Source organism: Choloepus didactylus, chromosome 4 (assembly GCF_015220235.1).
Source record: "Choloepus didactylus isolate mChoDid1 chromosome 4, mChoDid1.pri, whole genome shotgun sequence".
NCBI lineage: Eukaryota > Metazoa > Chordata > Mammalia > Pilosa > Megalonychidae > Choloepus > Choloepus didactylus.
Genome location: NC_051310.1, coordinates 93,607,851 through 93,631,349, shown reverse-complemented (window position 1 = coordinate 93,631,349; position 23,499 = coordinate 93,607,851). Strand labels below are relative to the sequence as shown.

Below are 23,499 nucleotides of genomic sequence, written 5' to 3'. Positions count from 1 at the left end.
AGCGTGCCTGGAAGGCAAGGAGACTAGTGTAACTGAGTGGGGTCAACAAGGGAGGAAGGGGTCCTAGTGGCTGGGCCCCAATCCCGGCAGGCCCTAGAGCCTGGTGAAGAGGCTGGATTTGTTGAGTCAGCAGGGAAGTCATTGGAGGGTTTTGAACTGGGAAGAACATTATATGCCTTCTCTCAGATCCCATACAACAATGGGCAGTGACTATATTTGGAAAGTTCTCTCAACTGGAGAGTAATTATTGCTTTGAATATCACTAATGACCTTGTTTACACTGGTCACATTTTTTTTCTGGATTCTTGCTTTGCGCCCTCCCCCCTCCCTTTCCTTTGTTACTACCTGTTCACCTGTGAATCTTTCTTCTCTCAGCCCATTTGCTCTCACAGTAAACAGCTCTGGATTCTCGAATTTATTTTTCTTTTCCTTGACTTTTAACCTTATAACCACTTCTGTACATCCAGCCATCTCAAATACAAGATACAACATTCTGTTTTTTTTTTTACAACCAAAATTATCCTTCTTCCTCCGCCATCAAACTGGGCCCCTTTCCTATGTCCCCATTTCTTTTCAAACCTCCACAGTTATCTGAGTCCTTCTACTTTTAACAAGAAAAGAGAGGTCACCAGGAATGACTGCTCAGCTTCCCTCCGGCACTTACGCCCCTCTCTCCAGGTGTCCCCCTATTGAAGGCTGACTGCTGTAGCCCTTTGACGGCCCTCTTCCCCACTGGCCTTTCTGAGACCTCTCTACTGCTTATCCTTCCCTCTCCTGTATTTTCAACCTCTTTCTCTCTACTGTATTTTCTCTCTGAATTTAAATATTGTCAAGTATTCCACACTGAAAAATTCCTTTCTAGACCTTGCATTCCCTTTTAGTTACTTCTTTCCCTTTCATTTCCAGAATTCACAGCCACACTTCTTTAGTCTTCCTTACTACTTGTCCACTTCTCATCCCACTGTGTTCTGGCTTCCACCCCCAGGGTTCCAATGGAACTGCCCTCTGGAATGCCTGTTATCTCCTAGATTCCACTGAGTAAGAGACATCACTGCGTTCTTTCATATACTACAGAAACTCAAAGCATCTAAAATAGAATTCATGGTCTTTCCTAGACCCTTTACCCTTCTCCTCAGTCTATATCTAGTATTTCCTATCTTGGTGGCTCCACCAGTCCCCATGCGGGAAAACAGGAGTCATTCTTGAATACTACTTTAGCCTCTGCATCCCCCTGCTCTCATTCATTCATTCATTCATTCTCTCTCTCTCTTTGAGAAAAGCCAGCATAAAGCACTTTTATTGCAGTAATAACTCAAAACTCATATGTGGTGCAGGAGATGGGAGGGTGGGGTGAGAGACAGCAACAATGGTTTCTCTCACCAAATCACTACACAGGTCAGCAAAGGGGTGAACGGGGGGTGGAAAAGCTGGAAACCTTAAGATCAGCAGTCGGGGCTGAGCATCAAAAACCAGGAGATGTTGAAGCTGTGATGACCAGCATCATTTACTTAAGAGAACACTCAAGGATTTGTCAGACAGCTGGGCTTCATTGGGTGCTAAGTGTCTACAAACAGCACCTTCAATTTATACTTTCGATTGAAGTTCTTAAAATTTAGGAAGTGATGGAGCTTTGACAGCTGTGAGAAGAGTTCAAAAGTCCTGAAAACCCATTAGAAAAACCATAGGATGGGGAAAAAAAATAAGCCAGGCCATGAAAAAGGCTTCAGAAGTCCCTGCTGGCCTGGGGACAGATACCTGTAGTGTCCAACATTGCAGCAAAAACTATCTGCTTTCAAAAGGCAGAGGCTTTGAGGGGAGGACATGGGCTGGTGGAGGCAAAGGCTCTCTCCCCTTTCCTATTTCGATTTTGAGTAGGGCTTTTAATTCAACCTAAGGACACTGCTTAACTTGGAGAATGATTCAGCCTTCAACAGCACCTCAGATCTGCTATGGCTTTGCAGCACAGCAGCAAGAATGTTCAATATATAATAGATAAAAATTTCATCCCAAAAAATAATAATAATGTTCTTGCACCCCCTCCCACCAAACACCAATTCCTATTGTAAGGTTAACCCATTGTGTGTGCTGTTAATACCTGAACATTTACTTAACTGGAAACCTAGATCCAAAAGACTGAAACTGAATCATCACCCCAAAACCAAAACAAAAAAATGAATAATTTGAGGTTTATGGCATATCGTTTAAGTCAACACATATCGTAGGAGAAAGGGGAAGAGGAAAGCAAAGCTGAGTGATAGACCACATTCAGTCTGGGTAGATGTTTATACAGCCTGTAGTAGGACATCAGGAAAATATCCATATGGATTCGGGAGCAGGTGCCTACAGGTGCCAGAACCCTCCATGGCAGATCTAAGAACAGGGAGCAGAGGGAGAAGGCCATTCCTGTCGTTCCAGTTGTAGAAGCTCCATGTCAAAAACTAAAGTGGCGTTTGGTGGGATGATGCCTGGGTGCCCAGTGGCACCGTAGGCATAGTCTGGGGAGATAGTTTAGCTCTCTGACCCACGCTCATCTGGGCAACCCCTTCTTCCCGGCCTCAGATCACCTCCTGCCTGCCTAGCATAAACGTAAAGAGCTTGTTTCTGTCCCGGGAGGAATCAAATTTCTTTCCATCTTCAAGCATCCCCGTGTAGTGCACCGTGCAGGTCGGGAAGGTGCGCGGGTCTCCGGGGTAGGTGGTCTCCACTTGCACTCCTAGGGCGGCGTAAGATGGACTGGCAGCACGGCAGACAGCAGAGACCAAAAACAGACCCGGAGGCAGCTCTGCTGCTCCGCGGCGTTCCTCCGCGCATCCCCCGTGCGCGCACGCGCTGCCGCTGTTCATTATCTCCTTAGACTATTAAGCAGCACCATAGATCACCTCTCTGCCTCTGGGTTCTGCCCCTTGCACCTTCCAAGTCTATTAGCCACTCTGTCCTATGAATCATTGAGTATATCGCTCCCCTGCTTTAACCTTCCACTGGCTTGTCATCAGCACATCATTCCAAGCCTCCCATGCTTTCTGCCTTCTTCTCCAGTCCCATCTCCGTCACTACCCAGCCACTCCTAAACGTGACCCTCCCATAGTGTCTTAATTTCTCAGCGTGGTTGCAGGCCTCCCTGCCTTTGCCCATGCTGTGAACTCTGCCTGAAATGATTTTCCTGTCTAGGTTGCCTGAACTCTTTAGCCTCGAAATTCAACTCAGATGTCACTTGCTCCAGGAAACCTCTTCCAGCCTCCTAGTCATTCCCTCCACTCCTTATCCTACCAGGCTTTGTCGTTGTACTCAGGAATTATATTATATTGTGAGCCACTTTGTTCATGGCTCTGTCCCCCTCCTCATTCGAGTCCTTTGAAGGCCCCCTGCCCTCCTGATGCCTGCTGTGTTGGACATGCCCTCAGTTGAACTCATTGCCTTGCCCGTGTTCCTGGTTGACAGTGCCATCCTCCAACCATTCTCTTCATCCTCACAATTCCTTTCCAGATTCAGACCTGGACCCCGGCAGTAGCCTTCTAATTGGTTCTCCCTGCCTCTCTGGTTTCTGCTCCCTTAAGTCGTCCTCCAAGCAGTAACCACGGTGGCATTTCTAAAATGTCATTCTCGAGCTTAAACCTGGGCTCCCTACATCCCACAGTCTCAGACCCAGATCTTCGGAACAGCATGTCTTCTCCTATTGTTTTCTCTCTCATCTCATCTCCAGCTACCCTCCCCACACTCTGCCCCTACCCCTGATATCTCAGCCATGCCAGGCACTCGCATGAACGTACTGTGTCATGCCCTTGGTAAAGTCTTCACCTCCCCAACCCATCCTGACACTGACAGATCCTACTTTTGTGAATTCCAAGAACAGTTCCCCTCAAAACCTGGGCTAGGACCCCTCCCTAGGCCCCACTTCCACGGAGTATGGCCTCCAAGGGACCAAAGGGGAACACACCACCAGTGAACACACCCTAGACATGAGGGTGGCCCAGGGGATGTGGGGGTGTGGGCAGAGCTTGGCCCTGTAGGCTGGGAGAGCTGCATGTACTGTGGTGCAGAACAGGAAGAAAAAGTGGGGGAGGACAAAGGACTATGTGTCCTGCCCCAAACTCCAAGGAGTCTGAGAATTCTAACTTTGAACCTGGCCTCCAGGATATTATGAAGATTTAATTTGTCAAGATAGGAAGATAGAACATTTTTTGTTTAAGGATTTGTTCATTTGATTTATAACTTAAAAAAAAAAATTTTAAATGGCATGTGGGCCTCTGTACCCTTGCCCTGAACCTACAGATGTCAGGGGCAGGCCGGAGCACATGTGCCTTGCTCGTGCCTCACTATACCTCCAAACTCAGCCTAGCGCCTAGTGCTCAGTGATGAGGCATCAGATTTTCGCTTTCTTACTTAAAAGTTTGTGAAGACTGTAATTGAGAAACATTATCTTAGAAGGAACCTAGTTTCCCAGAGATACTGTTCTTTTGTTTTTTGGGTTTTGGTAGGAAAGATGATTTAGATAGCAAAAAGAGCCTTATTAAACATAAAGTAATGCCTCACATTTTATGCAGTGCTTTATAATTGTTAAAGTACTTTTGTATCCATAATCTAATCTGGTCTTGAAAGCATGCCTCCAAAGTGGACAGAGATGCCATCCTTAGCCCAATTTAACAGTTAAGGAAATTGCACTTCAGAGAGATGAAATTGCACTTCAGAGAGATTAAGCTAAAGATTCAAGTTCTCAGAACAAGGAGAGGTAGAGCTTAGAACATGGATCTTTGACACCCATTGCTTTTATTGGCAAGAAAATGTATCATTCATCATACGTGTCCTATATGCCAATAGCCAAATGCATTTTAGAAAGCAATTCTTATCTTTTTTTTTTTTTTTTTTTCTTTTCAGTGCCTTTCCACATAACGGTCAAAACATGGGCCTCTCGCCCTTTCTGGGGACCCTGAACACTGGAGGGTCCTTGCCAGATCTAACCAACCTCCATTGCATGGCACCCCTACCCACCTCCCTGAACACTGGTGACCACCTCTTTGGCAGTATGAGCGTGGGGAACAGTGTGGGCAACCTCCCAGCTGCTATGACTCACCTGGGCATAAGGAGCTCCTCCGGTGAGTATCTTCCACTTGGTAAGGACCTTGCCTAAGTCTTCTGGTGGCTTAATCATAGGTGGATCCCCAGCCCTGTGGCCTGTTCATTGTCTCATGGAATGAGCATCCGCATCTGAGTTAGAGATAGCAATGTAGCTGTTCTCATATCTCCTCACTCCCTGAAATTTTCCTTTGGTGGGTCTATTTCTGCTGGATTTGATGAGCTCTGAATCACCTCCACTAAACCTGGTTCTTTAATGTCTTCACCAGCCCATGTGTCTAGGTGACTTGAGGGATAAGATTTGGGAGTCAGGAAATAAGGGTCCATTCTATATCGGCCAAACAATGTTGGTGCCTCTTAGCAGCATATGGTATTTTATAACTAAAGCTGTATCTCGAGATCCTTCCAGATTCAATCTCCCATTGAATTTCTAAAAAAGACTACTGAAAATTTTAGAAAACTTACAATGGGTGCAATATTTATACTTAATATATGTATGTTAAATAGAAATCTATCACAGTTCAAAATTGATTCTAATTTTCAGAAGTGCTTAAAAATGTGGAATGTAGCTATATCAAAATGCTACTCACAATGTGGCTGCGGTTTTCTCTTACAGATTTGATTGCCCGTAGCTCAGACCTCATGTTGAAACATAACTGCATTTGCTTGACCCCTGACAAATGCTCTTGTCCATGTCTAGGGCAGGTGTTACTCCCTCTCACACCCTGTGGTGAGTACAGCCCGTTGCTGTCACCATCCTAGGAGGAATTGTGGTATGGAATGTTCCATTTGGAAGGATATCCTCAGTAGTGAGCTCTAGGTTGAGGAAGTTTGTGCTGGTTTCCACTCTGGTTCTTTGAAGTGTGATGTAAAACCATGGAGACTTGTCCACATGACTCAGAACTAACTCACCACCAAATGAGAGTGGTCAGGGTGTTCACCAGAAGCTTCTCTAACTGCAGCGATGCTGCTATTGTGCAATATAATTTTAGGTTTGAGGAACTGATTTCAGGGACCACTTTTGGTTTTGATTTGTTTTGTTTGTCATTTTATTTTCCTTAATAGTAATAAGTCTTTATCTACTGCATGTGCATTTTGAGTTTTAGAAATCAAGTCAGGTATGGCCAAATCTAATGTAAAAAGTGAGTGATGAGCCAGATGGTCTGTTTGGGGTCCAACATGATCCAGAGAATGTGCTCTGTGGGCTCCAGAATGCTCTTTATGGTGCAGACACTGTCCCTCAGCCCTGAGTTTACTTGATTTGCTTCATAATGGAAGCTCTCAAAACCTTGAGGATTTCTAGATTTAGAGCCTGGGCATTTCACTTTTTAGGGTGAATTCGATATTCACAAAGACATGCAGTGTCACAGAAGTACAGCATCCTTGGGGCACTTAGCTATGGTTTTGCGGAAGCTGGCATTTTCCAGTATAGTTTTTTTTTTTTTAATTCAGTTTTATTGAGATATATTCACATACCATACAGTCATCCACAGTATACAATCAGTTGTTCACAGTACCATCATCTAGTTGTGCATTCATCACCAGAATCAATTTTTGAACATTTTCCTTACTACAAAAAATAAAAATAATAAGAAAAATAAAAGTAAAAAAGAACACCTATAGCATTCCATCCCCCATCCCACCCTATTTTTCGTTTAATTTTTGTCCCCATTTTTTGACTTTTCTGTCCATACACTGGATAAAGGGAGTGTAAGCCACAAGTTTTTCACAGTCACAGTCATACCGTGTAAGCTACATAGTTATACAATCATCTTCAAGAATCAAGGCTACTGGGTTGCAGTTCAACAGTTTCAGGTATTTCCTTCTAGCTATTCCAATACACTAAAAACTAAAAAGGGGTATCTATATAGCACATAAGAATGCCCTCCAGAATGACCTCTTAACTCCATTTGAAATCTCTCAGGCACTGAAACTTTATTTTGTTTCATTTCTCTTCCCTATTTTGGTCAAGAAGATTTTCTCAATCCCACAATGTCAAGTCCAGGCTCACCTCCAGGAGTTATTTCCCACAGTTGAGTTCACTTGCCGAGTGGGCTTATAGAGAGAGAGAGGCCACATCTGAGCAACAAAGAGGTTCTCTGGAGGAGACTCTTAGGCACAATTACAAGTAGGCTTAGCCTCTCCTTTGCAGCAACAAGCTTCATAAGGCAAGTCCCAAGATTGAGGACTCAGCCTACTAAATTAGTAGTCCTCAATTTTTGTGAGAGTATCAGTAATAACCCAGGGGGGAAGCCCAACATTTCTGCATTTTCCCCCAGTTCCTCAGGGGGGCCCTGCAAATACATTTTTATTCTTGGCCCAGGTTATTTTGGGTTGTATCGGGATTTCACACTAATCTGTACAAACCTACCAGATCTCACTTCCTATTCAAAGTTCCATGTAATTATGGTGTTTTAATAAACTGACCATACAAGTTAAATTAGTGTGCTACAGAAAATATAGATTCTGAACCAAATAAACTCCAGTATAGCTTTTGATACTTCGTTTCAACTGAAAATCCTATCTTTACACACTGGTTGTTATTTTCCTCAAAAGAGCATTATTTTGTCCAGAAGAAGTCAGAATAAGTGCCAGGTTTTTATATTTCTTTGCACTCCCTAAAATGCTTGGCACACAAAAGTTTACTCTTTTTTTAAGGTGCTTGAATTTCCTTTCTGAATGAGGTATTTTTAAAATCTAAATTTAGATCTTTAGCTATAATTTGTATTTGAACCAGCCTACTCTCTTGCATTTTCATGGCAAATTGAGTGGTAGGATAGCTGCTTAGGCTTTTTGTTTGTTTGCTTGCTTTGTTGTTTTTTTTTCCCCCTTAGGCTTTTATCATAGATATCTTTCCTACCTTTTAAAACATCTGCCAGCTAAAAGTGTTTTATTTTGTCATGACTTATTTCTATAACTTTTAACATTTTTCGTATTTTACTTTAAGAATTGATTGAAGTCTCACATAGGTATTTCTTGGCTTTAATTTATGATAGAACACTTAACCTTTTTATCAGCATGAAACGTACAGTTCTCCCTCAGCTGTTGGGAGGAGAGCTCTGGGCTGAACTTCAGCACTCAGGTACAGCAGACTGATGTGCAGCAGCAGCAGCAGCGTTCAGTCCCCGAACACAGATGCTCGGGCCAGGCCTGTGCGGGGGGCAGAGGATGCAGCAGGCAGAGGACAGGGCTCCAGGCCTTCTGGAGCTTGTGTACTAGCAGCCCACGCTGTGTAAATGCCATTTCCAAACTCTCATGCACATGCTAAAATTCACCCTCCCCCCAAAAAATAAAACAAAGCAGCAGCAAAAACTTCCTTTTCCCTGAATTGGAATGGGCTGCAATGAACAATTTCCCGGCAGCCAGAAACACAAAGAGAGAGGAACTGTGGAGCAGGAGATATGGGGGAGTGTCCCTTCCTATGACTCTGTGGTGTGCCAAGGGTATTTAAAGGGCCCACTGAGGCAGCTTCCCAAAAGCTGCAACTCTCGGTGAAAGGATGGTAGCAGAGGACCCCGGGAGCATGTTTGGGACAGAGGCATTTGGGGGCTGTCAGCGGAATTTGTTTTCCTGGGTTGGAGCTGAACTCACTGAACATCCGTCTCTGCAGCCAGGGGCTACCTGCTGCCCACCTTGTCCTGCTCTCCCTTTGGCTATTTAGATGCTCTCATTCCTCTTGGGAAAAAAAGCATTCTCATCTCGATGGCACCATCTCTCTCAGTATGGGTGCATCTTTTCCTTTCTGTCAGTACATCTGATACATTTTCAGGACAGTTGCCCAGGAGCCCCTTTTCATACAGAATCATCATCAGGCATGGATAGGAGGAAGTTAAGTTTGCTTTAATCTTTGTAAAACAAAATATTTGGTCTGAAATTATGGCAAATAACTTGTGAATTTGTTGTCTTCTAGGTCTCCAGAGTTCTCGAAGTAATCCCTCTATCCAGGCCACGCTCAATAAGACAGCACTTTCCTCTTCCCTAAATAGCCACCCCCAGAAGTCTGTTCCCAATGCCTCTGCCCTTCATCCTTCACTCCGTCTGTTTTCCCTTAGCAACCCCTCTCTTTCCACCACAAACCTGAGCTGCCCCCCTCGGCGTAGGCAGCCTCCTGTCAGCCCTCTCACGCTTTCTCCTGGCCCTGAAGCACATCAAGGTTTCAGCAGACAGCTCTCTTCAACCAGCCCGCTGAATCCATATCCTGTCTCCCAGGTAAAAATACAAACTGCAATTAAACAGACTGAAGCACAGAGAAATTGTTTTCCTTCTCTGGGTTATTTTGGATTAGGTTCCTTGCACCAAGCATCCTTGAAGTCTCAAATGCAGTCAGTTCTCATTTATATGTGAAATCGGAGAGAGCAGAAGTATAAAAATTCAGAATGCATTAATGATTTTCTAATAGCAGATTTGCTGTGTTGATTACTCTTAAGCAAATATTGAACAGTTTGCAGTCACTGTACCTCATGAACTTGGGGTGAGGGAAAGGGTAGGGTATAGAGGAAGTAATCCAGGTATGTCCAAGATGACTAAGGGAGAACAAGTGAGGATTTTAAAATTAGTATTGGAAATCAATAATTGACTCTATAAGTATTTTAAGTCACAGGGCAAAAGCCAAAGAAGACATTAATTAATACCTTCCTGTAGCTTTGGAATTAGATTAGTCCTCTTCCCTAATTACAACTACAGATTTGAAAAACAATACTTTTATTTTTCATTGGATTCTAGGTATAAAAAGGATCATATCTCTATAACAGGATTAAAAGAAGTGTTTAAGAAGAGGCATATTTTGAAATCATGAGCCTGTGACAGAATACTGGGGTTGAAACATCCCACTTTGACTTATTGACTTTTTTTTTTTTTTTACTTTAAACTCCTAGGGTGGTTCTTCTTATCATAATCATCAATGAATATTTTTTTAACCTATTGGTCACTCCTTAGATACATTATAATGTCATTGATTACTCACCACTTCACCATAAATGAATAATGATTTAACAAAGAGTTGACAGAGCACTACCGAAGGAGTTGGAAACTCTAGTTATTAGTCACTCTTTACAAATTACTAGATACAGGATCTTGATTATGAGTAATTTCTTTGAGGGGAGGGTGAGAGGGAATGTCATAACTTGTTTTTTTGAAGGTTCTTTTTTTTTTTGTATACAGACTTTTTTCTTTATTAGTGAAGTTATGGGTTTACAGAACAATCATGCATAAAATACAGTATTCCCAAACACCACCCTATTATTACCACCTTGCATTGGTGTGTTACATTTGTTACAATTGATGAAAGCACAATAATTGTACTATTAACTATAGTCCATGGTTTAACTTAGGGTTCACTGTTTGTTTAGGTAATCCATGGATTTTTTTTTTTAATCTTTATTCTGTTACTATATATACACTCTAACATTTCCCATTTTAATCACCTTCAAATATATATTTCAGTGCTGTTAATTACTTTCACAGTGTTGTGCTACCAACATTCATTCCCCAAACATTTCCATCATTCTAAATGGGAACCCTTGCATTTTAAGCCTTAACTTCCCTTTCCCTGTCCCCACCTTATCCCCTGGTAACCTATGGTCTAGATTTTGACTTAACTGCTTAAATCTAGACCTATATTTTAGATTCTGAATAACTGCATATTCTAATTATTTCATATCAGTGTATTATTTGAGATCATACAATATTTGTCCTTTTGTGTCTGGCTTATTTCACTCAACAGGATGTCTTCAAGGTTCATCCATGTTGTCACACGTATCAGGACTTCATTCCCTTTTACAACTGAATAATATTCCATCGTATGTACATACCACATTTTATTTACCCATTCATCGATTGATGGGCAGTTGTTTTTTGGCAATTGTGAGTAATGCTGCTATGAACAGCAGTGTGCAAATATCTGTTCAAGTCCCTGTTTTCAATTCTTTTGCATATATACCTAGTAGTGGGATTGTTGGGTAATATGGTAATACTGTACTTAGCTTTTTGAGGAACCACCAAACTGTATTCCACAGCAGCTGCACTATTTTCCATTGCCACCAGCAATGAATGAGTGTTCCTATTTCTCCGCATCCTCTTCAACACTAATTGTTTTCCATTTTTAATAGCAGCCATTCTAGTGGGTGTGAAATGATACCTCATTGTGGTTTTGATTTGCATTTCCCTGATGGCTGGTGATGTTGAACATCTTTTCATGTGCTTTTTGGTCATTTGTATCTCATCTTGAAGAGATGTCTATTCAAGTCTTTTGCCCACTTTTTTTTTTTTATTCTGTTTTATTGAAATATATTCACATACCATACAATCATCCATGGTATACAATCAACTGTTCACAGTATGATCATATAGTTATGCGTTCATCACCACAATCTATTTCTGAACATTTTCCTTACATCAGAAAGAATAAAAAATAAAAGTGAAAAAAGAACACCCAAACCATCCCCCCCATCCCACCCTATTTGTCATTTAGTTTTTATCCCCATTTTTCTACTCATCCATCCATACGCTAGATAAAGGGGGTTATTCCACAAAGTTTTCACAATCACACTGTCACTGCTTGTAATCTACATTATCATATAATCATCTTCAGGAGTCCAGACTGCTAGGTTGGAGTTTTGTAGTTTCAGGTATTTACTTCCAGCTATTCCAATACATTAAAACCTAAGAGGTGTTATCTATATAGTGCATAAGAATGTCCACCAGAGTGACCTCTCGACTCCATTTGAAATCTCTCAGCCACTGAAACTATTTCGTCTCATTTTGCATCCCCCTTTGGTCAAGAAGATACTCTCAGTCCCACGATGCCGGGTCCAGATTCATACCCGGGAGTCATATCCTGCGTTGCCAGGGAGATTTACACCCCCGGGAGTCGGGTCCCACGTAGGGGGGAGGTTTTGCCCACTTTTTAATTGGGCTGTTTGTCTTTTTGTTTAACAGTTGAAAGATCTGTTTATATTCTGGATATTAAACCTTTACTGGATAAGTGGTTTCCAAATATTTTCTTCTATTGTTTTACTTTCATGATAAAGTCCTTTGAAGCACAAAAGTTTTAAATTTTGATAAGGTCCCATTTATCTACTTTTTCTTTTGTTGCTTGTGCTTTGAGTGTAAAGTCTAAGAAATCATTGCCTAATGTTAAGGTCCTGAAGATGCTTCCTTACGATTTTTTTCTAGGAGTTTGATAGTTCTGGCTCTTATATTCAGGTCTTTGATCATTTTGAGTCAATTTTTGTATAAAGTGTGAGGTAGGGGGCCTCCTCCCTTTGTTTTGTAAAGGGAGCTTAGTTTTCCCAGCACCACTGGGAAAGACTATTCTTTCCCAATTGAGTGGTCTTTGCCACTTTGTCAAAAATCAGTTGGCCATAAATGTGAGGGTTGATTTCTGAGCTCTCAGTTCGATTCTGTTGTTATATATGTCTGTTCTTGTGCCAGTGCCATGCTGTTTTGATTACTTTGGTTTTGTAAATAATTTTTAAGATCAGATAGTGTATGTCCTCCAATTTCATTCTTCTTTTTCAAGATGGCTTTAGCTATTTTGGGCCTTTTACCCTCCCATATAAATTTGATGATTGGTTGTTCCATTTCGGCAAAGAAGGTTGTTGGAATTTTGATTGGGATTGCATTGAATCGATAAATTGCTATGAGTAGGATTGGCATCTGTTTCAGTTTGCTAAAGCTGCCATAATGCAATACACCAGAAATGGATTAGCTTTTACAATGGGAATTTATTAACATACAATTTGCAGTTCTGAGACTGTAAAAATGTCCAGCTAAGGCACTAACAGTACAGTACCTTTTCTGAAGTCAGGCCACCAGCATCTGGGACACCCATGTCACATGGGAAGGCACATGGCCAGCGTCTGCTGGTTCTTCTCTCCTCAGTTTCGTTGATTTCAACTCCTGGCTTCAGTGGCTTCCTCTCTCAGTTCCTCCGAGGGCTTTTTCTCTCCAGACTTCTCTGGGTGTTTCTCTCTGAGCTCTCTGGGTTTTTTCTGTGTCTCATAAAGAACTCCAGTAAAAGGATTAAGACCCACCTTCAGTGGGTCTTGATTGAAATAACATAACCAAGAGCTCCCACCTATAACAGGTCTGCACCCATAGGAATGCACTAAAAGATCTTGGCCTTTTCTGGGGTACATAACAACTCCAAACCACCACAACATCTTTTTATTTTTTTTAAATGTAATTTTATTGAAATATATTCACATACCATACAATCATTCAAAGTATACAGTTGTTCACAGTTTCATCTTATAGTTGTGCATTCAACACCACAATCAATTTTTGAGCATTTTCGTTAAAACATCTTAATGATATTCAGTCTTCCAATCCAGGAACACAGAATGTCTTAATGTTCTTTTTATGTTTTTGGTTTACCTTTAATTTTATTTTGCAATATTGTTTTATAGGATATAAAAATATTATTCTTCTAGCTACTTATAAGGGGACTGTATGTATAGAGTATCCTCTGTTTCACATGTTATTTTTGAGATTTAATATTTAGATTTTTTAAAAATCAGTTTTATACATGCACATAGTTTAAAGAGACTGATACTTCTAAAAACCATGTTATGAAATAACAACTGCCTTTCCCTCTCCCACTAACCATATTTCTCACTGCTTATAGATGGCTACTTTCAACCACTTTAGCCAATCTCTTTGGTATAACCTCCATGTTATATTTTGCTTCTTCTAGATTTTCCAGTGTTCAGCATTATATAATAACACCTTGCTATGGAAGATTTGGATTATTTCTTTTTCACCTCTCCCACAACCCTCACCTTCCCACAACCCTCACCTTCCCACATACACATTTCCTACCTGTTCTCATCTTCACAATATGGTTTCTTTTTTGTCATTTGGTTAGAGCAGTACTCCATATTTATTGTTTTCATAGTTAAATAATGTAGTCAGAGTTGAACCATATAGTATACTATGAAATTTAAAAATGAACTTTTTTTTCTCCCAGTAGTTAATAAATGTCTTACTGTTTTTGTTAGTCTGGTTTTATATAATGTGTGTGTGTGTGTGTGTGTAAAATTATTATTATTATTAATTCAACCCCAAACTCTTGGAATTGGATAGATTGGCTCTCAATACACTTAAACACAAATTCTCCAGTAGCTTCCCCAAAAAAAGAGCACATCACCTTGGATGACTGAGAAATGTCTTTATTCTACTCTCCTTTTAATTGATAAGTTGGCTGAGAATAGAATTCTAAGTTTAAAATAAGTTTCCCTTAGATTTTGAAGGTATTAATCCATTGCCTTTTAGTTTTTAGAGTTGCTATTGAGAAACCCATTACCATTCTGATTCTTGATACTTTGTATGAAATCTCCTTTTTTTCCTCTGGAAGTTGTAGTATCTTCTTTTTGTTCCCAGTGTTTTGAAACTTCAAGATGGCTTGGCTTGAGGCTGTTTTCATCCATTGACTTGTGTATTTTGTGAAGCTCTTATCTTTCAGTTCTAGGAAATTTTCTTTAATTATTTCTTCCTTTCAATTTCCTCTCTTCTCACTTTCTGGAACTCCTGTTGTATAAATGTTGGACATCCTGGACAGACCCTCCAACTTCCTATTTTTTTTCTTCTCCTCCTTTCCATCTGTCTTTTTGCTCTACTTTCTAGAAGTTTCTGAACTTCATCTTCCAACCCTTCTATTGAATTTTTCATTTCTGCTCTAATATTTTAAAATTTCCAAGAAGTTTTTGTTGTTGTTCTCTAAATATTCCTGTTTATTATAGCATCATACTTATTTTGTGGATACAGTATTGCCTTTTATATCACTGAGGTTTCTAGTAGTAATTTTTGTCCAGATTTATTTTGTTTTTACTTTTTATAATGAAAATTTTCCAGATTGCAAGAAAGTAGAGAAAATGGTATAATGAATCCACCTGTACCCATCATCCAGCTTCAACAATACACAGACATACACAGATACCTGTTGCACATACTTCAAAATGTATCGCTAACAAATAAGGATTTTTTTTAATAGCCTAAATATTATGGTGGTTTGTTTTGGTTTTTTGATGACCACCTCTTCCTGCCTGGATTTCTCTAAGTATCTCTTCTCTGAATGTCTGCTTTGGTCTCTGACTTTCATGTTGGATGCTTACCTCATTGTCGTGATCCTTGGTACTCTGCTTATGTTTAAGAACAGTACACCTGAAAGCTGATTAGATTTGGCAGTTCCTCAAACAAGTTAAACATTTGCCATATGACCTGGCAATTCCACTCAGGTATATAACTAAAAGGATTGAAAACAGGGACTCATACAGATAATTGTTCACCAGTGTTCATAGCAGCATTATTCACAACAGCCAAAAGGCAGAAACAACCCAAGTGTGTAACAGCAGATGAATGGATAAACAAAATGTGGTATATCCACATGATGGAATATTATTCAGTCATAAAAAGGAATGGAGTTCTGATACATGTTACAACATGGATGAACCTTGAAATAATTCTGCCAAGTGAAATAAGCCAGACACAAAAGAACATTTAAATACCATATGATTCTACTTATATGAAATACCTAGAATAACCAAATTTGGAGAGACGGAAAGTAGAGTGGAGGTTACTAGGGACTGTGGGGAGAGGGGAATTTAGAATTGATGCTTAGTGGTTACAGCATTTCTGTTTGGGGTGATAAAAAAATTTGGTAAGGATGGTGGTGATGATAGCACAACATTGTACATGTAGTTAATGCCACTGAATCATACACCTGGAAATGGTAAAAATGGCAAAACCTGTTATATATATGTTAACATAATAAAAATTTTTTTTTAAAAGCCATTTGGAAGTTCTGCTGGATAGATTGTTAATTGTGGTCTTTACTGTAGAGTGATCTAGTTAAGCCATTTTCTTGGGGAATTTCTGATGTCGTAAATATTAGGATTGTCTCTCAGGCTGATCAGATTTCACAAAGGGGACACCATTCCACTCTTACTTGGGTATATGCCTAGATGCAGGTATTCTGAGAGCTAAGTTGGGAAAGAAGGGGAGGGTCTCAAGATTTGGTAAGTTTGTGTTTTAGTTTCCTAGCGCTAAAACAAATACCATACAATGGGTGGGCTTAAACAACAGGAATTCGTTGGCTCACAGTTTTGAGGGTATCAGCAAGGTGATGATTTCTCCTTGAAGACTGTGGCATTCTGGGACTGGCTGCCGGTGATCCTTTTCTATCACATGACAGTGCGCAAGGTAGCGTCGTCTCCTTTCTCTTCCAGTTCCAAGGTCTGTAGACTTCCATCTCTTGACTATTCACCATGGCTCCTTTCTCTGTGTCCTCTATAAGACCTCCAGTAATAGGATTAAGACCCATCCTGACTCAGTTGGGCCACACCATAACTGAAGTAACCTCATCAAAAGGTCCTATTTACAATGGGTTCACACCCACAGGAATGGCTTAAGAGTAAGACCACCAGAGTGAGCCAAGACAGTGAGCTTTCTTATAAACCCCGGGTTTTCAATAGAGTGTTGTCACCCTCAAGGATCTGGTGCACCCTGCCTGGAGGCCTTTAGTTTTACTCTCTTTTGATTATAACCCTGCAGACTCTTGCTAGGTAGTGGGGAGGGCTGGGGCAGTAGCACTGCAGCACAAGTGAGGCAAGGGATTTGAAGGCCTGATTCCACCTGCTTTTTTTTTTTTTTTAATCTTCATTTTATTGAGATATATTCACATACCACGCAGTCATACAAAACAAATTGTACTTTCGATTGTTTACAGTACCATTACATAGTTGTACATTCATCACCTAAATCAATCCCTGACACCTTCATTAGCACACACACAAAAATAACAAGAATAATAATTAGAGTGAAAAAGAGCAATTGAAGTAAAAAAGAACACTGGGTACCTTTGTCTGTTTGTTTCCTTCCCCTACTTTTCTACACATCCATCCATAAACTAGACAAAGTGGAGTTTGGTCCTTATGGCATTCCCAATCCCACTGTCACCCCTCATAAGCTACATTTTTATACAACTGTCTTCGAGATTCATGGGTTCTGGGTTGTAGTTTGATAGTTTCAGGTATCCACCACCAGCTACCCCAATTCTTTAGAACCTAAAAAGGGTTGTCTAAAGTGTGCATAAGAGTGCCCACCAGAGTGACCTCTCGGCTCCTTTTGGATTCTCTCTGCCACTGAAGCTTATTTCATTTCCTTTCACATCCCCCTTTTGGTCAAGAAGATGTTCTCCGTCCCACGATGCCAGGTCTACATTCCTCCCCGGGAGTCATACTCCACGTTGCCAGGGAGATTCACTCCCCTGGGTGTCTGATCCCACGTAGGGGGGAGGGCAGTGATTTCACCTTTCAAGTTGGCTTAGCTAGAGAGACAGGGCCACATCTGAGCAACAAAGAGGCATTCGGGAGGAGGCTCTTAGGCACAACCATAGGGAGGCCTAGCCTCTCCTTTGCAGCAACCGTCTTCCCAAGGGTAAAACCTGTGGTAGAGTCCACCTGCTTTTCATTTTCCAAATTTTATTGCCATTTTCTCTTCTCCTTTGTCCTTGTGCCATTTGTTATTAGTTTAATGTTATTATTGATTTAAAGTTGTTTATTATTGTTTAATGTTGTTTTGGTGTCTTTATTTTTTTTAATGGTTTAGTAGTTTCAGAAGAGAGCGAAGCTAAATGTCTTTCTCAATCTGCCATCTTTAACCAGAAGTCATGACTTTTTTTAAACATGATTTTCACTGAGAAAACTGAGATGAAACTGGTTAAATTGGTTGTTTTGTTTTGTTTTATGGTTTTTAAGACAATAGAAATTGTCCTTGAATGGGAATTGTTTTGTGGGGAAGTGAGATTTGAGATATACTTGGAAGGAGCAGAAATAGGCTTCTCAGAGCATAGCATAGAATTTCAACAGAAAGGAAAATCTCAGGTTTTTTCCCCACTTTTGACTTTGCCTAATCCTAAAGGACTTACTCCTGGAAACTTTTATTTTCCAGATGATGCCCTCAGATCGCAGCACGCTTTCCTTCCTGCCCACAGAAGCTCAAGCCCAAGTGTCTCCACCACCCCCTTACCCCACGCCCCAGGAGCACCCCCAGCCTCTGCTACAGCAGCCCCCTGCCCAGGAGCCCCCTGCTCAGCCGCCCCAGGCAGCCTCTTCACTGCCTCAGCCAGACTTCCAGCTCATCACATCCCAGGTAAGTCCTAGCAGGTGAGGAGGGTACCCTTATTTTGCTCTCAGTTCCAAGCTAAATGGTCACCTCCTTATTCCCTGAAGGGCTCGTCTTTGACCAGCTTCTTTCCAGATGTGGGCTTTGACCAGCAGTCCATGAGGCCAGGCCCGGCTTTTACTCAGCAGGTGCGTGATCTCAGGGCATGAAACGGTGTCTCCCCTCATGCCCTCCTCTTCCTGGAGCATGAAGTGCACCATTTAAGCTTTCCCTTTGTGGGACCCATAACCAAATACACTAGATACTCCAGTTTCTTCATATCAGGGGTGTTGTGTGGCTGGGAGCGCCCTGAATCTTCCCTGTTCCTAAAACGCTGATGGTGGCTGCTTTATTTGGTGTCAGACCTCAGCAGAGGAACTGTTTGAACAAGTGGTGGAAGACTTTTGATGACATTCCAGTCACAGAATTGTAGAATCATTAATACTGGAAGGAACCATAGCAATCAATTAATCTGCCCCCTTATGTTGGGAAAACTAAGGCACAAGGAGCAGCAGTGATTTGTCCCAGTGGCAGAGGAGTTAGAAATTGGCACAGCGTTTTGCCAGTAGGCCCAGTTATTGTACCCCGCACAGTGTGAGGCCTCCCACGAGAGCGTGGTCCTGGGGTGGGGTGGGTGGGATTTGGGAGATGGGGGGCTCCTTCCATAAAATATTTTCATTCAGCTATTTTCCTTTACTTTTTAGTTTTTCCCTAACACTGAACTTTTTTTTTAAAGAGCAGTTTTAGGTTCACAGAGAAATCATACAGAAAGTACAAAGTTCCCACTTACCCACATCCCCTCCATACACAGTTTTCCCTATAATTAACATTTTGCATTAGTGTGGTACCTTTCTTAAAATTGATGAACCAATATTATCATAATTATTTTATTACCTAAACACACTGGCCATTTTTAATATCCCTAGATTTATAGCATTCAGTAGGTATGGATTGGGCCACCAGATGGATTAAGGAGGGAAGGAAGGGTTGAACACTTTATAAAACCTGATGATAGATAGATAGATAGATAGATAGATAGATAGATAGATAGATAGATAGATAGATAGATTAGATAGAGGCAGAGATTTCCTAAGTGGGCTATGGTGAAGACGCATGGGAAGAAATAACTGTCCTTACCTCCGTTTTCTGGAGAGGCCATTTTAGTCTAGGTGAGTGTCAGCGTCTCCCTAAAAAATGATGGAAACCCCTTCTTTGAGACATTTTAAAAAATGGTTTTGAAAACTGATTTCAGAAAAAGCACCTAAAGTAGGCCACAGTTCTAACCAGCCCTCACAAAGAGGAGATTGCCTGATCTCCAGACCGCAGTGAGCCCCAATGGAGGAGGCTGAGGTTCCTCTCCCTGAGGGTGAGAAGGAAGGGCTCCACGTTCTCATTTCTCTAGGACCCAAAGAGGAAAATAGCCCATCACTTCCTTGGTTACAGAGAAAGCCTTTGAAGGGTTTCCTGCCTTTGGAAGGTAGTTTCCAAAAGGCCTCAGTGCAGATGAGGAGGAGGGATGTTGGAGATGGCCGTTGGTTCCTCCCAGGATGGTTTAGTGGAGTGGGCAGTGTGTGAACTGGAACGAGCCAGCACACTGTGGACCTCAGGACCCCCTCCTCCACCCCAGCACCTGCCTGCCCAAGGAAAATATTCTCCATACATTGTTACAACAGCAAAGCACTCTGGGATCCTAGAAAGAAGGGACTATACTTTTCAAGTCTGATTTTGCTCTGGGAGCACATTACATAACTAATTCACTCACTCTTCAGAAGCAGAAATTGTACCTGATGATGTGACCTTTGATGCTTCCAGGTGCCTCTGGTGCAACAAGGTCACCGAGAACCACAGGACTCATTTCATTTGAGACCAAACCTGTATTCCAACTGTGGGAATTTCCCAAATGCCATCCTAACAGGTGAGTGTAGGCCACCCCTCAGCTTCCTTACTGTTTTTATTTTGCTGTGATTTTACAGATACCATTGTAAAATAGTTTTACACAACATAACATTATATAAAGCAAAAGGCAGAAATCCCCTGGCTTGACTTCACCTTCTTAAAGATGCAGGTGTTATATCCCAAAGACAATGAAGCAGTGGGGAAAGAGCCTGATGATAGAAGCCCTTTCTGAAATATTTAGTTCCAGGTGATTGATGACTGTTCAAAGAAAGAAAACCTGCAAAAAATTGAGAGTGTGGAATTGACGGAAAAGAATATAGATTCCAGGGCAAGAACTGGAGGTCTGGGAATGTCCTGGTTGGAAAGATTAGAGCAGTAAAGCTGGTTGGGCTTGTCATCAGTTGTGTTCTCTGGGTGGCATGCCTGCCATTGCCTCTAGACTAGGATTCTCATGTCTTCTAATCCACACTGTCTTCCCCTCTCACTACTCCTTTCAGAAGACTCGAACACCAGCCTGTTCAGAGACCTCAGCAGTGCACTGGCAGGCATGCCCGAGGTTGGCCTGAATGTGGACAATCCATTTCCACTGGAAGATGAGCTCCAAATTGAACCCCTGAGCCTGGATGGACTTAACATGTTAAGTGACTCCAGCATGGGCCTGCTTGACCCCTCTGTGGAAGAGACGTTTCGAGCTGACCGACTGTGAGCAGAACAGAGCAGAACAGAAGAATTTTATTTCTGAACCAGCCAAAATAGAATGGTATAGAATGGAGCCTGCTGTATTCCTGGGATTTAGTTATCTCAGGCTTCTGACATGGAACAAACCAATCTCACGGCTCCAAGCTTTCAGATGAGGTCCCAGCTCGTCCCCATGGCTTCTAGACCACAGAGCTGCACACTGCTTCTTAGGCCCATGGCACAGGTTGTGTTGCTGCAGTCAGGCTGCTTTGGAGCTTCAGATGAACTTGACAGCTCTGCTCCATGACCATTATGTCTTTTTACTGGCCATCTAGTCAGCTGATATGCAAAAGTAGGAAATATCATGGAATGGAGGCCTTAGTAGCGTAGTGTAGTGCTAAGAACCACTGATCTCGATCAACACTGAAAAAAAAGGACATGGAGTGGGAGGCAGTGAGGGGCCATGGACCCGAGGGCTGGCTCAGCCTCGAGCAACGGTACACAGCACCACGACGCCTTCTCTGAGATAACCATGACTGACTGGGTGCTCACCAGCTGGGCAGAGCAGGGACATTCCAGGGCATAGCCAAGAACCATGGCTCTCTCTGATGCCTTAATTCCAATATGAAGAAGAGCTTTTGCCACAAGTCCAAGAATAGGCTTCAGTTTGGCAAACTGAATGCTAACTTATCTTCTCCAAGTTTGTAATCTCTTTTCTGCTGCTTCAGTATACCTTTTCCTTATGGACAGAAGGAAAAGGAAGACCATCCTATTCAGTCACTGAAAATGTCTCCTGGTAACCAATGAGCCTGAAGAGAACAGGGCTTCTTCCTTGTGGCTGGGGAGAAAAGAGAGAGGGCCAATAGGTATCTCGCAAACACACGACATTCTCCGGACAAGCTCCCTACACATACAAGCCTCCTTACCTACAGACCAGCTAGAGGAAAAGGCTGGAGGTCTGAGTCAGATCCACCCAGCAATTGAGTTTCCCTCTCACTCCCCAGAGCTGTTTCTTGTGGATTGGGAGTGGTAATATAACCCCTCTAGACCGTAAGCTCCTTGAGGGCAGGGACTGTGCCTTATTCATCATTGAATCCATAGTACCCAACAAGTGCCTGGCACAGAGAAGGTGCTGCATGAATACATGTTGAATGAATGAATGAATAAATGAATGAATGAATCTGCCTTGCTGCAAGGCAGTCTAATCTTTGGATAGCCCCACTCCCTGGCAAACCTTCTCAGAGCTCTAGCTTTTCTAACACTTGACCCTGTGATTAAGCATGCACTTTAATATGCTTTTGACACTAGGTGATCAAATGCAGAGTTAGACTGGGCACCCAGTTCTCCTCAAGGTTGTGCTCCATGGTAGGTAGGTGGAAACTGTCTTCTGAGTGCATCCAGAATGGCTAAGTCAACTGAAGCTGCCCCCAGTGCTGAGATCTGAAGGACCCTGGCCAGGCCTCCACCTCAAAAGATCTTCCCTCAGAACCGTATTTTGCTCTAAATTGTTCAGAAATTCATTTTTTTTTCCTGAGGTTGAAGAAATAGTCTATAGTAAAATGAAAGCTTAATTTCTGAAATTATCATTTAGTCATTGGTACCTTATAAAATAGTTTTATCAGATTTCCACCATTGGCTGTCTCCTCTGGCCACAGCCTAAGCTAATTTAGAGCAGACTGGCCAGGAACAGGAAACATGACAGGTGGGTTTGAAGGGCAGGGGGCAGGGGCAAGCCCCTGAGCACCTCAGTGGAGGGACCTGGGCACTGAGGGGAGGCTGAGGGCGTGACCAGGGGGAGGAGAGGAACACTGGAGGGGAAGGAAAAATGCTGGAATGTTCACCTACCTGGGAAGCCACTGCCCAGCCTAGGGACGGGAGTGTTGCTGAAGGTCACGGCCCTGCTCCCACCTGAGAAAGCCAGGCTGCTCTGGGGGGTGAGGGTGGGGGGAGTCTGACGCATCTGCCCTTCATGGCAAGAAGAGTCTTTGTCCCAGGATCCTGAGCTGGGGACCCTCTCCATTCCTCGTTCTGTTTTCTGTCTTCAGAGGAGTTGCCAGCATCTCTGATCTTTAAAATAACCATGGTGATACTGGGCCACTCCCTCCTCAGGAACCTGTGTATTCCCCTTCACATTAGCCCCAGATCCTTACAGTTGAATTAGGAAAACAAACCAGACTCCTCCTTGCCTGAGCTCCAGCTCGGGAAGGGACTGTTGGCCTCGCCCCTTTCTGATCCTTATTCATAGTTCAATTTTCAGATCACTGTATACTCCAGATCTCAGGGTGGGGTTACTTTTTGTTGAAGTAAAAGGGCCTTTCGTTGTAACTCAGTACCCAGTGTGCCGAAAGAATCTGGCTCCTTGCTACATTTCCTGTGTTAACGGTCCCGAAATCTGATCTGGCCTTTCAGGCAGGGAGTGGTGCTGATCTAAGAGTTTTTGTTTTTTTTTTTGGAAAAAAAAAAAAGAGGCCCCAGCAAAATCCACTCTCAACACAGTGCCTTTACCCATGGGGACCATGGCCCCTGTGGGATCACGGTCCCAGCCTTCTTTGTGCCTCACCCCCGGAAACCCTAAGACCTGCATGACGCAGTGCCTGCCATGGGCTTCAGGTGACTCACGGAAATGAGGCTTCCAGGAGAAGCGAGCTGTGCAGGGGGGTATAAAGATGACAATGTGGTTTAAGCACTGACTTA

The 23,499-nt window shown here is 42.3% G+C and overlaps 1 protein-coding gene and 1 pseudogene across 4 annotated transcripts in view; one reads left to right on the top strand and one right to left on the bottom strand.

The window, feature by feature from the left end:
* Positions 1-23,270, top strand: part of CRTC3 (CREB regulated transcription coactivator 3) — a 135,720-nt gene extending 112,450 nt beyond the window's left edge. For 2 of the 4 annotated variants that reach the window (XM_037833109.1, XM_037833107.1), the window contains exons 10-15: positions 4,873-5,090; positions 8,981-9,279; positions 18,019-18,219; positions 18,300-18,380; positions 20,044-20,146; positions 20,628-23,270. In XM_037833109.1, the coding sequence (XP_037689037.1) occupies positions 4,873-5,090; positions 8,981-9,279; positions 18,019-18,219; positions 18,300-18,380; positions 20,044-20,146; positions 20,628-20,833 (1,108 nt within the window). In that variant the 3' untranslated portion in view covers positions 20,834-23,270. Of the gene's footprint in view, positions 1-4,872; positions 5,091-8,980; positions 9,280-18,018; positions 18,220-18,299; positions 18,381-20,043; positions 20,147-20,624 lie in introns of all 4 variants that reach the window. The other 2 variants (XM_037833108.1, XM_037833106.1) reach the window with 1 other exon arrangement.
* LOC119530889 lies at positions 2,371-2,843 on the bottom strand (annotated as a pseudogene).
* Positions 23,271-23,499: the final 229 nt, after the last annotated feature.